This window comes from Phodopus roborovskii, unplaced genomic scaffold (genome assembly GCF_943737965.1).
Source record: "Phodopus roborovskii unplaced genomic scaffold, PHOROB, whole genome shotgun sequence".
Lineage (NCBI taxonomy): Eukaryota > Metazoa > Chordata > Mammalia > Rodentia > Cricetidae > Phodopus > Phodopus roborovskii.
The window spans coordinates 14,510,702-14,525,690 of record NW_026126558.1 but is presented as its reverse complement, the minus strand read 5'-3'; the positions used below and the strand labels follow the sequence as shown (position 1 = coordinate 14,525,690).

Sequence of the window (14,989 nt, the reverse complement as noted above, 5' to 3'; positions counted from 1 at the left end):
AAGACCTAGCTCCTGCCAGAAATCTGCCTCCACTAGGCGGGGATAACCAAGGGGATGCCCCCACTATCCCTCTTGTCTTCTGTTCTTCTAACAGAGTCTCCTATGGCAGAGGAATGAACAAAGAGGCCTGAGAATGGATGAGAGGCACAATATCTTGAAAACAAACAGAACACTAAGGATGCAATTCATGAGGCAGTATTGCTGGACTTCTGGAAACTTCATCTCTCCTAGTTCTGGTGTAGATAGAAATAAGCACATTCAATCATAATTGCTCCTCAGCTCCCCTGCTCTTACATGCTGTGAGCCAATTAAATTTTCCTTGTGGGTCATTCCCTGAGTATTAAAAACAATGGACCTCATGCAGAGCATGAACCAATGGCCCCAGATAAGCTATGCTGGGCTGCAGTGCAGAGGCTACACAAATCAACCAGGGACACTGCATGAGTAAGTCTACCTGCACACAAAGAAGTAGTTTTAAATGAATTATTCTGAGAACCCCTATTAGGAGGCTGCAACTTCCATGAGGTTCTGTGTTTAACCTTGGGTGAAACAGGGCAATTTGCATGGAGAACAAGAATCTCAGTTGGCTATGGGTCTGTAAAGAATCAAAATGCAAGAGATAAGAGTCCCAGGATACCCACAAAGGATTGTTCTCAGTTTGAGCACTGTGGCTTAGCTTTGCTGATTTTAAACCTTCTGCATCATCAGATAGATCCAGGGACATCTGCCTGTCATTGGCCTTCCTCCCTCTGCACTGTTTACCTCCTCATTCCCTCTCCTCTTCCTAGTCCTGAATCTCAGATCCTAGAGCCTGTTCAGTATTCTGTCCACATTTTAGGGATGGAGAAGGGAAAAGAAATTGGTGTTTCCATGGTGCATTGTCTAACAATGAAGGTCAAAGATGACAACAGGGAGCCTCATATGGATGTGCATTATTTTATCATCATTGTCATCCCTGTGGTGATGTTAGATACCCTCACTCATCACCTTCTCTGACTCACTTGTGTCTTAGAGCATCACAATGACCTATCTTTAGATCTTTACGCCCTCACCACGCCCCACAGTCAATTACCAGGTCCTGTCAGTCATGCTACATAATCCCTGTGACACAGCCAGATCTGGCTGTCACGTGTGCAAATCCAGCAGAGGCAAGAGTACAAGCAGAGGCATCCAGCCTGTGAGTGTCCAGTTTTCTCACACCCTCAAGGACCACCTAAGCTTCTAAGACAAGTTCTAAGGGAGAACTTGCTTATCTTTCAGAACTCCAATAGAGGGCGCTAAGACCTCAGGTTTGCTCCTAAAGTAACTCCTGGTGGAGCACATCTTCCTGGTCCTGAGCAGGCATCACATGGTATTAGCTTGGGCCAATCATTATGCCTACTGTGCCATCTCGGTCACTCTTCATAATGATGGTTCTAGAAGGTGGACCTAACCTTGTGATGGACAGAGTAAGTCCCCCAAATATATCTACATTCTCATCCCCCGAACCTGGGGTCAAATGGTCTCACAAAGCACAGGTGATTTCACAGATGAAATTAATTAAGGATCTTGAGATGGATGGATTATCCTGGGTTATCTTTAGGGCTCTGAGAAATCACATGTGTCCTTAAAAGTCAGAAGCAAGAAGGCCAAAGTCAGAGAGATGAGGAGGTTCTATGCTGCTGTCTTTAAAGCTGTACTAGCCAAGGGGTGCAATGTTCTAGTGGCTGAAAAGGCCAAAGAAATTTGACCCTCCTTTGACCCTTCAACCTACCTTGATTTTAGATCAGTGTGACTCACATCAGATTCATAACCCCAGAAGTGTAGGAAAATAAATTTGTGTTTTGAGTATTATGCTAGAAGTAATTTGTTATATCAGGGGAAATAAATACATGCAAAACTTTACCTACACTTCACAGGCAGAAATGTGCCCCAGGACCAGTGTCATATAATGAATGCAGGAGTCTGGATTCCACCTGATATCCTGAGGTTTTGCAGGGCAGGGCAGGGTCCCTGCAAGAATGACTGGTAGTTAAGGAAGTAGGGTATGCTGGGGGTGGGGTGGCAGGGAACACTGAAGAGGCCCACTGTTCTTCCCTGCCATACTACATAAGCATGTTGCCCCTCTTCACTACCTTGTCTTCATACCCAAACATCATTCTCTCTCTCCCTTTTGAGTGCATGTATTCTTGAGAGGGTCATGGAATGCTTATCTTTATGATTAACCTGTTTAATAAGGGGAAGCAAAGTTCCTTCAAAGTAGACCAGGAGCTGGAGTGATGGCTCAACAGTTAAAAGCATTTACTGCTCTTCTGGAGGACCTGAGTTTGGTTCCCAGAACCCATGTAGCTCACAACAGCTTGTAACTCCAGCTCCAGGGGAGCACATTGCCCTCTTCTGGTCTCCAAGAGTATAGCACTCCTGTTCATCTACTTACATGCTCACACACAGATATATACTCGTGAATTTAAAAATAAGTCTTTTAAAAAAAAAAAACAGTAGAGTACCCCCACTCTGCCTGGGCTTTGGCACTGCAGAGTGGAAGAGGAAGTAGGTAGTATAGGTATTGCTGTTTCATGTAGGAGAAAGACAAAACACAAGGACATCAGACAGTGTTACCAAGTAGAAGCAGAGCCAATGGCCTGTGCCATTATCTGTTTGGGTCATCCCAGTAGCCTCATTAAAAACAGCCATAATAGAAAATCAGATGACTTTAAGATCTTGAAATGCTAAGGTGTCAGATCCCATGCCTCCCACTGTGTGGATGGGAAACTAGTGTCAATGGATATAACCTGATTACTTCCAGAGTGCCCAGCCCCGGGAAATCCAGCCGCTAAGACACATCTGGCTAGCCTAACAGCTAACAGAAGCTGTTGTCTCCCACAGGGTATGGGGAGGAGCTCTGATTAGAAACAGACTCCTCCAGGCCACCCAGGAAGCACAGAGCAGGCCACCAAGAGACAGCTGCCTGACTCTGGAAATTCGGGGAGACACAGGATGGAAACTCATTGAGTGAGGCTCAGCCACATAGTAGCTCAACCGTTCCACACATCCATTTGTTTCCTCACCTGTTCACTTACTTACGCATTCATTCTGTGAGTTATCATGTGCTGACCACTGGGGATGCCTGTAGGCACCTCCACATTGCCCCTGAGCCATGAGGGGCCTCTGAATGTTTGAGGAGGGTCTGGTCCAACTTGGAGTACTTTGTAAGTTTGCAAAATACCCCAAGTCCCCAAAAACACAGAACAGACACACATCATTAACTTACTATCAGTTCAAATACATATTGAAATGAAAGAGCTTTGAATAGTGTCCCAGTTACGGTCTGTCTCTGTGAAAAAAATATCAAGACCAAAAGCAAACTTAGGGGAGAAAAGAGGTTATTTCCACTTATGGGTCACAGTCCATCCCTGAGGGAAGTTGGGGATGGACTTGAAGTAGCAGTCATGAAGGAACAGTGTGTGGGAGAACTCATAGACCATCCATTGCATTGCCAGGTTTCGCATACAGGACGAGACCACCATCCCAGGAATGGTACTGCCCACAGCGGTCTGCACCCTCCTGTATCAATTACCAAGACAATCCCCCACAGACACACCCATGGATAAATCAATCTGTTCTGGGAAACCCCTCAGCTGAGATGCCCTTCTCAAGTTACACTAAGGTGTTGACAATTAAAACTAAGTAGGACAGAGTTGGTAAAAAAAAAAAAAAAAAAAATGCCTTATTGAAATTGATTTCATTAGCTGCTTTGTTACATTTCTTCCTGTGCCTAGTCAGAAAACCTTTTGCCATACCCATAGCTTGTTTTGTGTTTGTATTTAGCTGTGTCATTCTCTTGGCTTACAATATAAAAGCTGGGGGAGATGTTACAAGTCCAGGGATGGTGTTGATGTTATGCCAGCCCTACTTGCCAGGACCCCACAGTACTTAGCCAGAGTGTGAAAGTCAAGTGTGTGGGGCACAGAAAAAGTACTCAGAAGAGCTCCCAGCTGACACAGCTGAGCTGTCAGCTGAGTTAGTGCCAGGACTAGGAAAGCTCCTGGAAGCCTCCTGGAGCATGCAGAGGCACAGCAGGCAGCCTACTGAGCTTCAGGCATACCTTCAGTTGTAGAGTGCAGGCTTCGAGAACTGAGGGAAGGATTTTGGCCATGGGGATAGCAGACATTGCTCCTGGGGGAGGCAGTCAAGAGCAGAGCAGTACACTTGGCAAGCAGCCAGTGAAGCTTTGAAGTGTTCTCTTAATCCCATTCAGAAGATGACAAGAAGATGGTTTGAATGTGTTTTCCTTAAGCCCATGTCTAAATATTATAATTTGAACCTTTAACCATTGTTTACAATCCTCACTGAGATATTTTACATTCTTAAGTTTTTAAATTTCTTTTTGTTTTTTATCATTTTTAAATGTGTGTGTGTGTGTGTGTGTGTGTGTGTGTGTACACAAGTGTGGTATAGAGTATAAGTACAGGTGTACATGGAGGTCAGAAGAAGACATTGAATCCCTTGGAGGTGGAGTTGCAGGTAGCTGTGAGTTACCTGATAGAGGTAATGGGAACCAAACTCTGGTCCTCTGCAAAGGCAGTGTGTGCTCTTAACCACTGAGCCCTCTCTCCAGGCCCTATCTTGCACACTGGTGGCTTCATAACTACCAAATCTTTGAAATCTGGTACATATTTCATGGTGATAATATGTGACAGTTAGAACTACATTCAGGTGCAAGTCCTGTTGCCACAGGTGATCTATGGCTACTGGATTCGACAATGCAAACCTACAAGACTCTTCTTAGTGCAATGATGGTTTCTAACAGAAAGATGCATTAGGAAAGTCTTAAATTCAGAGGAGACATGTGCTCTCAAACATCTGGAGAACAAGCAGCACCTATGAGGGGACCTTCTGTAAGTGGATAAATTGACAGTGAAGTCTGAACATGGCACAGGACAGTCAGCAGAGGGCAGTCTTGGGGTGTAGCCAGCATAGCCTTTTTTTTTTTTTCTCTCTCTCTTTTTTTTTTTTATGCATATAGAGTATTTTTTATTTAATTTTATATAACAAAGTCCAATTAAATGAAAACAAACATTTATACACAATATTTGGGAATTTGGGCGTCGGTTCTTTCCAAACTACTTCCTGCTGGTAAGGGGCGCTGTCTTGGGGGATTCGAAGAAGATTCAGATATCCTAGCTGTAGTCTGCAGGGCTGTTTTGTCCAGCTGTTTGGAATGTAGGATCAGCTTGTACTCTGTTTCAGGCGGTCTGGTGTGATCAAACCACATTAGTCTGGAAGGAATCCACATCTTTTCATTTTCTGTGGAAACAAAAATAGAAATACTTTTCCCCAGTAACTTGTTCTTCAACTTAAATTTTGGAGTCAAAGCGTTTTTTTTTTTTTTTTTTTATTATTTTACATGTCGATCCCAGTTCCCTCTTCCTACCTCCCTCCCTCCCCCCCAAGCCCTGCCTCCCTCCTTCCCTCCCTTTTGCCCTCTCTACCCTCTCCCATGCACTCTAAACACCCTCCCTCCCAACCCCCCACCACAATACAATATGTAGGGGAATGCCATCCAGTTGGGGTCATGTAGATCTGACAGGTCCTGTGAAGTAGGGACTAGGGCTTCTCTCCTATCTCTAGAATAAGGCAGTTATCCCTCCATGGGGGATATGTTTGCAAAGTCCTTTTGTGCACCAGGGATACATCCTGGCTCCACTGTCTGAGGTCTCTTAGACTGCTCAGACCTTCTGGCTGAGACCCATATTCAGGGGGGGTCCGAGTCAGACCCCTGTTGGCTTCCCAGCTATCAGTCTAGTGGCCCTTAGCTCCTCCTTGTTCAGGTAAGCTGTCTCTATGTACTTCTACCGCATGGTCTTGTCCTCTCCATCTGCTTCTGGGTTCTAGTTTGACTCAGTGTTTATGTATGGGTGTTTGCTCCTGTTTTCAACAGGCATTAGTTGAGGACTCCATGGAGAAGTTAGTTGTTGATCTCACTCTCCGGGAAGGGCATTTATGATAGCCTTTCCACGGAAGCTGAGATTGTTAGTTGGGAGCAGTCTTGTAGTTCCCTCTACCTTTCTTTGTGTTCAACTTTATCTTCAAACCAATATTGGCTCCCTCTTTTATGTTCTCTCTCTCTGTCTCTCTCTCTCTCTCTCTTTCCTATTTTCCATTCCTAACCAGGCTCAATCCTCCTGGTCGCACATGCCTTCCTCTCCTCCCTCTCATTTTCTCCTACTTCTCTCTCCATTAGCTGTCCTCCCCCACTATACCTAAGGTCTGGGGGACTTGTCCCTTCCCAGTTCTGTGAGGGACTTTATATGAATCTCTTAGAATACAACTTGTATCCTAGTTCCTCTGGTGATGTGAATTATAGGCTGGTGATCATTTGATCTAGGTCTAAAATCCATATATGAGTGAGTACATACTGTGTTCCTCTTTTTGTGACTGGGTTACCTCATTCAGGATGGTTTCTTCAAGTGCCATCCACTTGCCTGCGAATTTCAAGATACCATTATTTTTTTCTGCAGAGTAGTATTCCATTGTGTAGATGTGCCACATCTTCATTAACCATTCTTCAATTGAAGGGCATCTAGGTTGCTTCCAGGTTCTTGCTATTACAAATAGTGCTGCTATGAACATAGTTGAACAGATGTCTTTGTTGCATTGATGTGAATCCTTTGGGTATATGCCTAAGAGGGGGATTGCCGGGTCCTGTGGTAAACTAATTCCCATTTTCCTGAGGAACCGCCATACTGATTTCCAAAATGGCTGTATGAGTTTGCACTCCCACCAGCAGTGGAGGAGTGTTCCACTTTCTCCACATCCTCTCCAACATAAGTCATCACTGGTGTTTCTAATTTTAGCCATTCTGGCAGGGGTAAGATGGTATCTCAAAGTTGTTTTGATTTGCATTTCCCTGATAGCTAAGGATGTGGAGCATTTTCTTAAGTGTCTTTCAGCCTTTTTGATTTCCTCCCTTGAGAATTCTTTCTTCAGTTCTGTACCCCATTTTTTAATAGGGTTATTTGGTGTTTTGTTGACTAGTTTCTTGAGTTCTTTGTATATTTTGGAGATCAGCCCTTTGTCGGATATAGGATTAGTGAAAATCTTTTCCCAGTCAGTGGGCTGCCGTTTGGTCTTGTCAACTGTGTCCTTTGCCTTACAGAAGCTTCTAAGTTTGAAGAGGTCCCATTTATTAATTGTTTCTTTCAGTGTCTGTGCCCCTGGAGTTATGTTCAAGAAGCGGTCTCCTATACCAATTTGTTCAAGGGTACCTCCTACTTTCTCTTCTAAGAGGTTCAATGTGGCTGGATTGCATAGCCTTATAATGGGTTTTTCCCAGAGCCTTCCAGGAAGAAGCTGACACTCACTTCTCCCACATGGTTCTCCCTTCTGAGTGACAGCCAGAGGCAGACGTCTCAGATGCTTCCTCATCTGTGAAAAGCTGGTGCAAACATTTCCTCAAGAAGCTCAGAGTGTAGATGAAATAGCACCATGTGTGCAAAATGCTACTCACTGTGCCTGATAAAGAATTGATAAAAGGTGATAGTCTCCTTCCTTCTAAGCCTCTGCCAGTGGGGCTCCTGCACAGCTCCAGGAGCAGCCTTGAAAGATTGTGGAGAGTCTAACAGCATGACTGGGGTGAGGGTAATTAAATGACCTCTCGAGATTACTCCTGGTCCTTAATCCATTTTCCATAGACAGGACTTCAAGGAGATGCTTCATTTCAGAGAGAAGTTTCCAAAATGTATGCAGATTAAATCCCTCTCCCCCCTTACAGGAAACTTCTCCCCACCCCTCCAGCCTCATTATCCACTTTAACTTGTAAGAAAATAGCTCTTTACATCTTCCTGGACTCCAACTTGGTACAGTAGCAGCTTAAAGTGTGCCTAACTGTGTCCTGTCCTCCTGGCTGCTCCAGATGCTGAGACAGGAAGATTACAAACTCACTGTCTTCCTGGACTTCAGACTGAGTTCGAGACCAGTGAAACCTGGGAAACTTAGTGAAGCCCATCTCAAAAAAAAAAGAGTTAAAGGACCATTGAGGGTGTGGTCAGTGGTAGAACAGTTGCCTAGAATCTACCAGTGTCTTAGTTAAGGTTTCTATTGCTATGAAGAGACATCATGACCACAGCAATTCTCATAATGAAAACATTTCATTGGGGTGACTCATTTACAGTTTCAGAGGTTCAGTCCATGGTACAGAGGATGGAAGCTGAGAATCCTACATTTTGCAGGCAATAAGAAGTCAACTGAGATACTTGGAAGTATTCTGAGCATAGGGAACTTTGAAGCCTACCCCCAGAGTGACACACTTCCTCCTACAAGGCCATGCCCACTCCAACAAATCCACACCTGCTAATAGTGCCACTCCCTATGAGATTATGGGGGCAAATACGTTCAAACTGCCATAGACAGTTAGGGGCTAGAGGTGTGGTTCAGCAGCCGAGTGCCTGGCTAGGAACCATCAGAAAAGTTCTGGCAATGTTGTGGCTCGGTAGTAGAGTGCTTGGTCAGAATCCACCAATGAGGACTTAGGGGCATAGGTCAATGGTAGATCAATTGTCTAAAATCTAACAATGAGGGACTAGGGGCAGTGGTCAAGGGCTTGACCTGAATCCACCATCAAGAGGCTAAGGGTGTGACTCAGTAGCAGAGCACTTGCCTGGTCTACAGAAGGTTCCTACTACCCAAAAGGAGCATTGTGATGGGTGTTATTACCATCTTCTACTTTTGAGGATCAAGTGAAACGTCCCTCTCTAGGTAAAACTGAGGGGGGGAATTCTGGGTTTGAAGTCTATCCAACCTGATTCTGATGAATTGCTTATGCTTATGCTTATGCCTTGAGGTACTTATCCTTAAAATGGGCACTGTATGCTGTATGTATCTTGCAAGCTAAGCATTATACATGCAATGTAGGAGTCTGTTCAGTATTGATTACTTCATCCGCCCCCCCCCCAAAAATACAGGGAACTTGAAAACATTGACGATCCCATAGGCTTGGGATCGGGTACCAGGAGCTAGGTATGATTTAGCTGAGTCCTTTTGCCCCCACAAGGCTACAGTCAAGATATCAGCCAGGATATGATCTCATTTCAAGGCTTGACTGAAGAAGATTCTACTTAAGTTCTTTAGGGATTGTTGGCAAGATTTAAATACGCAGAGGAGCTGAGGGTCTCAGCTCCTTACTGACTGTTGGATGGAACATGTCTTAGATCTCTGTCATGTAGGAACTCTGTAAGGCAGCCTCAAGCAATGAGCACCCCTCACTAGAGTCATTGCAGCATAGATGTGGTCTTCTGTGATTTCATCTTAGAAGGGGTGGGGGGTGCATCCCATCTGCTGTACTCTGCAGGGAATCAGGTCCCTAGCTCCAGCTACACTTAAGGGGAGACAATCGCACAAGGACATGACTCCCAGGAGGGGCAGAGAGCTATACTAACAATTATCTGTCACTACAAAGAACCTTTCAGTAAGCACAGTGGGCCTGCTGCATCAACAGTTCCAACAAACCTTGCAGAGGAAATACTCGGTAGGGGTGTTGGGGTGGGGGAGATTGCACTAACATGCATGCTTTGATTTTCTATCATGATTCTCTGTATGGTAGAACAGCACAGTATCATGTTGTATTTGGTGTTATAAGTGACCTAGAGAGGACTTAAAATCTATCGCAAATGGATGTAGGTTCTATGCAGATACATACCACACTTTATAAAAGAGAACCCACCCATGTTGGAATCCATGAAGAGCTTTGGAATCAGCCTGCCACAGATACCGAGGAGCAGCAATGATACCTTTTGTTATGACCAAGTGTGAAATTACTTCAGAAGTCACCACGTAAACGGAAGGAATCAACTGGTTTACTTATTGGGGTTAAAAAAAAAAAAAAAAAAAACTTACCCATCACAGAAAGATTGTTTCTCACCACGATTTGACCAAAAACATTGCATTTGAAAGATGCATTAAATTGATATTAAATGTTGATTTGCCAGCACATAGCATGCTGGCATTATTTGGATGGTAGAATTAAAAGGCTCTCCTCTTCTCCACTTAATTTTCAAGGTACACCTGCAAGCCTTCCTAGTTGTTTTAGAATATCTACATCTTTATAGAGATGTAAATAAAAATGCGTCTGTTGGTTTTCTCATTTAGCAAGATTACAAAAGCATCCGATCCTGCTGTGTCTTCTTGATAATTAGTGATATATATCTTGCTTTTCCTTAACAGCTATGCAACATTTCCATTTGGTAGATGGATGTAGAAGCCATTGTTTATTTACCCATCCCTTTACTGTGACATATAAGCTGTTTCAGGGTTTTGCCACTGAAAGCAATGCAGTCATTATCTTTTATGTTTTTCTCCCATAAATTGAATTGTGTCTCTAAAGTCCCAGAAAAGCAGTTTGAACACAAACATTTTAATGGTTCTGTGAGTTTGGATCCAAATGAATAGAAACCTTTGATTTTCAAATAAGCAAACCGTTCTCATCAGCCACAGGCTGAGCTCCTCACAAGCTCACAAACTATCTCTGACTTTTCCTTTAATGTCAGCATCTAGCCTTGATGCAATGTTTACAGAATATTTGTGGGCCGAAGAAACAAAAATATTTCGAATTGTGAGACTTTACAAAAAATATTTAGACTCAATCTACTATAAATTTGTATAAATTGACTTTTGTGAGGCAAGAGAAATTGCATTCCCATTTACATTTCACTAAGATGTGGAGAGCATACGGGGCTTGGTGTCGTCTCCATTAATTCCCACAGCGCCCCCTGCAGTTCAGTTCACTTTCTACACAGCTGCAGAAGGGAAGGCTCAGGACAAACACGATTGTGTATTACAACCTTCCTTTCACAGAGCGTCCCCAGGACATTCGTGAGTCTGATGAACTCCTGGACATGGAGAAGGAAACTATTGTCCTTTTTTTTCTAGGGAGAGTTCTCTTCTGAAGAGTGTTCCTGCTAGGTAAAAGAGGTTTCGTACCAGCAACTATAAAACATGGGAATTCTGCAAAGAAGGTTCAGCCCTGATAACTGATTTATTTAATGAAATTATGAATCAGGGTTATGTAAACTTAAATAAGCCTGTCTCAAATGACCCTCACAAATGCTTAACATTTAGTCTCACCACTCTGACTATATATATATATATATATATATATATATATATATATATATATATATATTACACACACACGATGTAAAGAGCAGTGGCTCAGTGTCTTCTCAATTTATCCCACAAATCCCCCTGCATTCATTTTTCAGACCCACCAGACTTACAAGAGATGATCAGAGTGTATGACCACAAAAAGTTGCTATCAGAACCACTATTTGAGCTGCAGCGCCCTCTGGTGGAAGGCTGGAGAGTTGATTTTTTTTTTTCCAGGCCCATTTTCCAGAAGCCACATCTCACTAAACAGTGCTTGTCTGTCTGACTTTGTGTCTCAGGTAAAGGAGGCCATGCAGCGCATCCACGACCGAGGGAACATTGGGAAGTTAATCCTGGATGTGGAAAAGACCCCGACTCCGCTGGTAAGTGGGATGCAGGGGAAACTACCGGCTCAACACCAAAGGAAAATTGATGGATAATCAGGTGTAGGCACAGATGATGAAGAAAGAAATATGAGCAGTTTACATGCTCTCAAAAACCAAGGTGATCAGATGATCCAAGAATGAAGGATAGCCACGGTCTGAGATGAAAGTGGAGAAAGACAGGAAAATTGCTAGTGAAGATGGACTGGAATGGATAGAAAAGGACCATTTATAGTTGCTGTCTCCAGGCTACCAATGAGAAGACTTCCTAGGCAATTCTACAAAATGTACTGCATGTGCCAAACAGAATGGTGCCAGCTGCCTCTGGATGCTCCTAGTGCTCCTGTTCAATTCACTTCTGTTAATTAGGATAAAACCCTGATATCCAGGCAATCCATGAAAATACAGCACTTGGGATTCACTGGCTGTTTGAGGGGAGAGGTTGCATGTGGTCTAACCCCCAACGCACAGACTCTCTGACTGCATGCATTCAAAGCCTGGTACTCAGTCAATTTCAACCTGGGAAGCTTGCTTTACACTCCAGCTTTGGTCCTGTTTATGAGCTAGAAATTGACAGGTTCTCCTAGGTCAGTTAGAAAGTCATTCACTGAACATGGCTGGCCGTCCTAAATTCTAGGTAAGATAAACAAAGAAAACATGGAGGTTTGTTGTTGGTTTAAGTTTCTTTACTAACACACTAGTCTTGTGTCAATGTCTGTCTTTTTCAAGAAAAAAAAATGACTAAAATGATCTGTAGCTCTCAGTCCAAGTTTGTATTTTCAGGAATAGCTCCTGATCTTCTTTAGCCATAACATGGCTCAAGCGTAATGGTCATTTCACTCCATACAGAACAATTAAAGGAGAAAGTACTTTGTGACACAAGCCACTGATAACAATATAGATATGTTTTTAAAGTATGAAGTCATAGGACTGAGGGGGAAATGGCATGAGGTTAGGGAGAGCAACTAGGATCCCCAAACTCCCATGTAAATACACTGTGGCCTACATGAATGGGTCTCTTCCAGCCCAATGCATAGAAGGATCTAGAGCTGCCCTGGCCAACTATTACATTTAAGCAAAGTAGCTGGCACTAGTTTTCCATGCCCAAGCACTGCCTATCTCCATGAACCTATGAGCTAGCCCTTGGGCTGGTGTTAGTCTGCTTGACCAAGGGGCAGAGCCCATCAAATTAAGGCCAAATAGTCTCCCAATTCAGGTCAAGAGCTAGGGTCTACCCATGTTGAATTATTGCTCTTGTTTTCTGGAAATGCTTTTGCCCTGACACCCAAAGGAACAAAGAAACAGTAAAGGATGGGTATTTGGAGCATTTTGGAGCATTTGTGGTAGGGAAGATGTCACAGCCCTTCTAGATGGAAGATAGAATAAAGTCAAACTGAATCTAGGACATTGTAAGATTCAGGATGGATCAAATGATATCAACTCCAGAGGTAACAAGTGACATTAAAGGAAGTAGTGGGGCCTTGAGTATTAGTAAAGGGTACAGAAAGGGTCCTCAGAGGCACATTCTCCTATGAGAATGACCACTCTGAAAGAGGTCCTCCCCACAATGCTTAGAGATGGTAAGGGGAGTAGGTACATAACTTCCATCATGACCTGTGTTGAATTGCAGATGGCCAATGATAGCACTGAGACCAGCGAGGCAGGGGGAGGAAGAAGAGGACCATGAAGGCGACAGCGAGAACAAGGAAAGGATGCCCTTCATCCAGTAAGACCTCATATCTGAGAACATAGAAGACGGCTGACGAGAAAATGGCCGCCATGAGAACTTTCCTGTGCCCCAGTGAACAAATGCTGTAGTCCAGTGCGTGTCGTGTTTGTCTGCAGTCAGCCAAGCTAAGAAGCTGTTGATCACTGTTGTGTTTGGAATTAAGTGCCAATCCCATTCCATGCAGTATTGTGTCCCTTCCTGGTCTGGGTATCACACTCTCCCCTCTACCTTGTATCAAACCCATCCTTCGTTGGGTACTTCTTGACAGTTCTAGAATAGCCTTGCAAATTAATACAAGACCACAGGGCCCAATGTCTGAAAACAGACTTGGGCAAGGCCAAGTTTGATTGAAAGGTATTGTCACAGAGCCCTATCCAGATCCCATTATTCTTCAGGCCAATGACACTCTTTGCCTGCCAGCAATCAGCTATGCCTCCAACTGTGACACTTGACAGTTTGGCTAGTGGAAAGAGAGTAGGCCAGGAGAAGTATTCACGATCTTATAAATGCAGACTTCTTCAAACAGTACTTTGTCACTCTCTTTCTCTCTAAGAGGTCACATCCCTGCATTTGTCTCTTCACCTTAAGGTTTGAGCCTCTCTTTAACCCTAGCCCCTGGTTCTTATTCATATACCTAGGGAGGCAGATGTACATTCTTTCTAGGATAGAGATGGGTCAACAGCATCTATCTGAGGACTAGCTACAGAGACCTCTCCTCTGAAACCACATCTCATGAGCAAAGTCCTCCCCATGGCCACACACCTTATTTAAACCCTAAGGACACTTACCACATGTAGGTCTAACTCAGATGCCATTAAATTCACTCTCAGTCTTCAGAATTACTATGGTTATTTCTAAGTTCCTGCCCAAGAAACACCTTTATCCAAGGAAGAGCTCCCCTGAAGACCACATTTGGGGTTGAAAAATCAATTGGTTTCTTTGCCTTCTCAAAGCTTGTTCTATTGTGCAACCAGCACAAGGGATGCAGATGGTAGCTCCCCAGCATCTGATGCCAAGTGTGTGTCCTCCTCTCCAACACACAAAATCATGGTGCTGACTTGCAGGCTCCTTAGAAATCAGGGACCAAATTGCTTAATCACATACCCTGTTCAATTTTCGAGCTTGAAAGAAATATCCTCATCCTTTTTAATGGGCTTTGAAGTGACAACTGTTACCTTAAAGGAAAAGGAGTCTCCCTCCATAGTAGGGCTCCTTATTTCCCCCTTCCAGCCCTCCTGTCCTAAGGGTTTGTATGTCACTCACAAATCAAACTAGATACAAAAGTCACCCATGCAATTAACACCCTGAATTTCTTTTGCCTTCTGGAAGACCTAATGGGCTCCCCCATGACCTTGAGTTAGTGTTCCAAGTTTCTTTACATTCTTGAAAACTTTAAAGAGGGTTCCTGTCTTGCCCACCTTCTCCAATAATAAGCTTCAGGGTAGACCCCACTCTTCCTATGAGCTGAGAATGAACCCATTTCAACAAATCCTTGCTTGGTTTGCAAAGTCTCTGTAACCGGTCTCATGTCATTCATCATGTTCCTTTTTCTCAATTCTGAATCTGTGATGATGATTTCTTCATGCCAAATATTTACCTGAATGGAGTCTTTCCTCACTGTGACTGTACAAGTCAAATATGAAGATGAGAAAAGGTATCACCAGCCAATAAGTCAAGAGATAAGAATATTACAAAGAGAGTGCTGACTACAGACTTTTATTTTCTAGCCCCAGAGAGTGACTAGGACTCCTGAGGG

At 43.6% G+C, this 14,989-nt stretch overlaps 1 protein-coding gene across 1 annotated transcript in view; it reads left to right on the top strand.

Annotated features, from left to right (window-relative positions):
* Positions 1-13,737, top strand: part of Vat1l (vesicle amine transport 1 like) — a 163,914-nt gene extending 150,177 nt beyond the window's left edge. Inside the window, exons 8-9 of the mRNA XM_051201520.1 lie at positions 11,421-11,504; positions 13,135-13,737. Coding sequence (XP_051057477.1) covers positions 11,421-11,504; positions 13,135-13,191 — 141 coding nt within the window. The 3' untranslated portion in view covers positions 13,192-13,737. The remainder of the gene's footprint in view (positions 1-11,420; positions 11,505-13,134) is intronic.
* Positions 13,738-14,989: the final 1,252 nt, after the last annotated feature.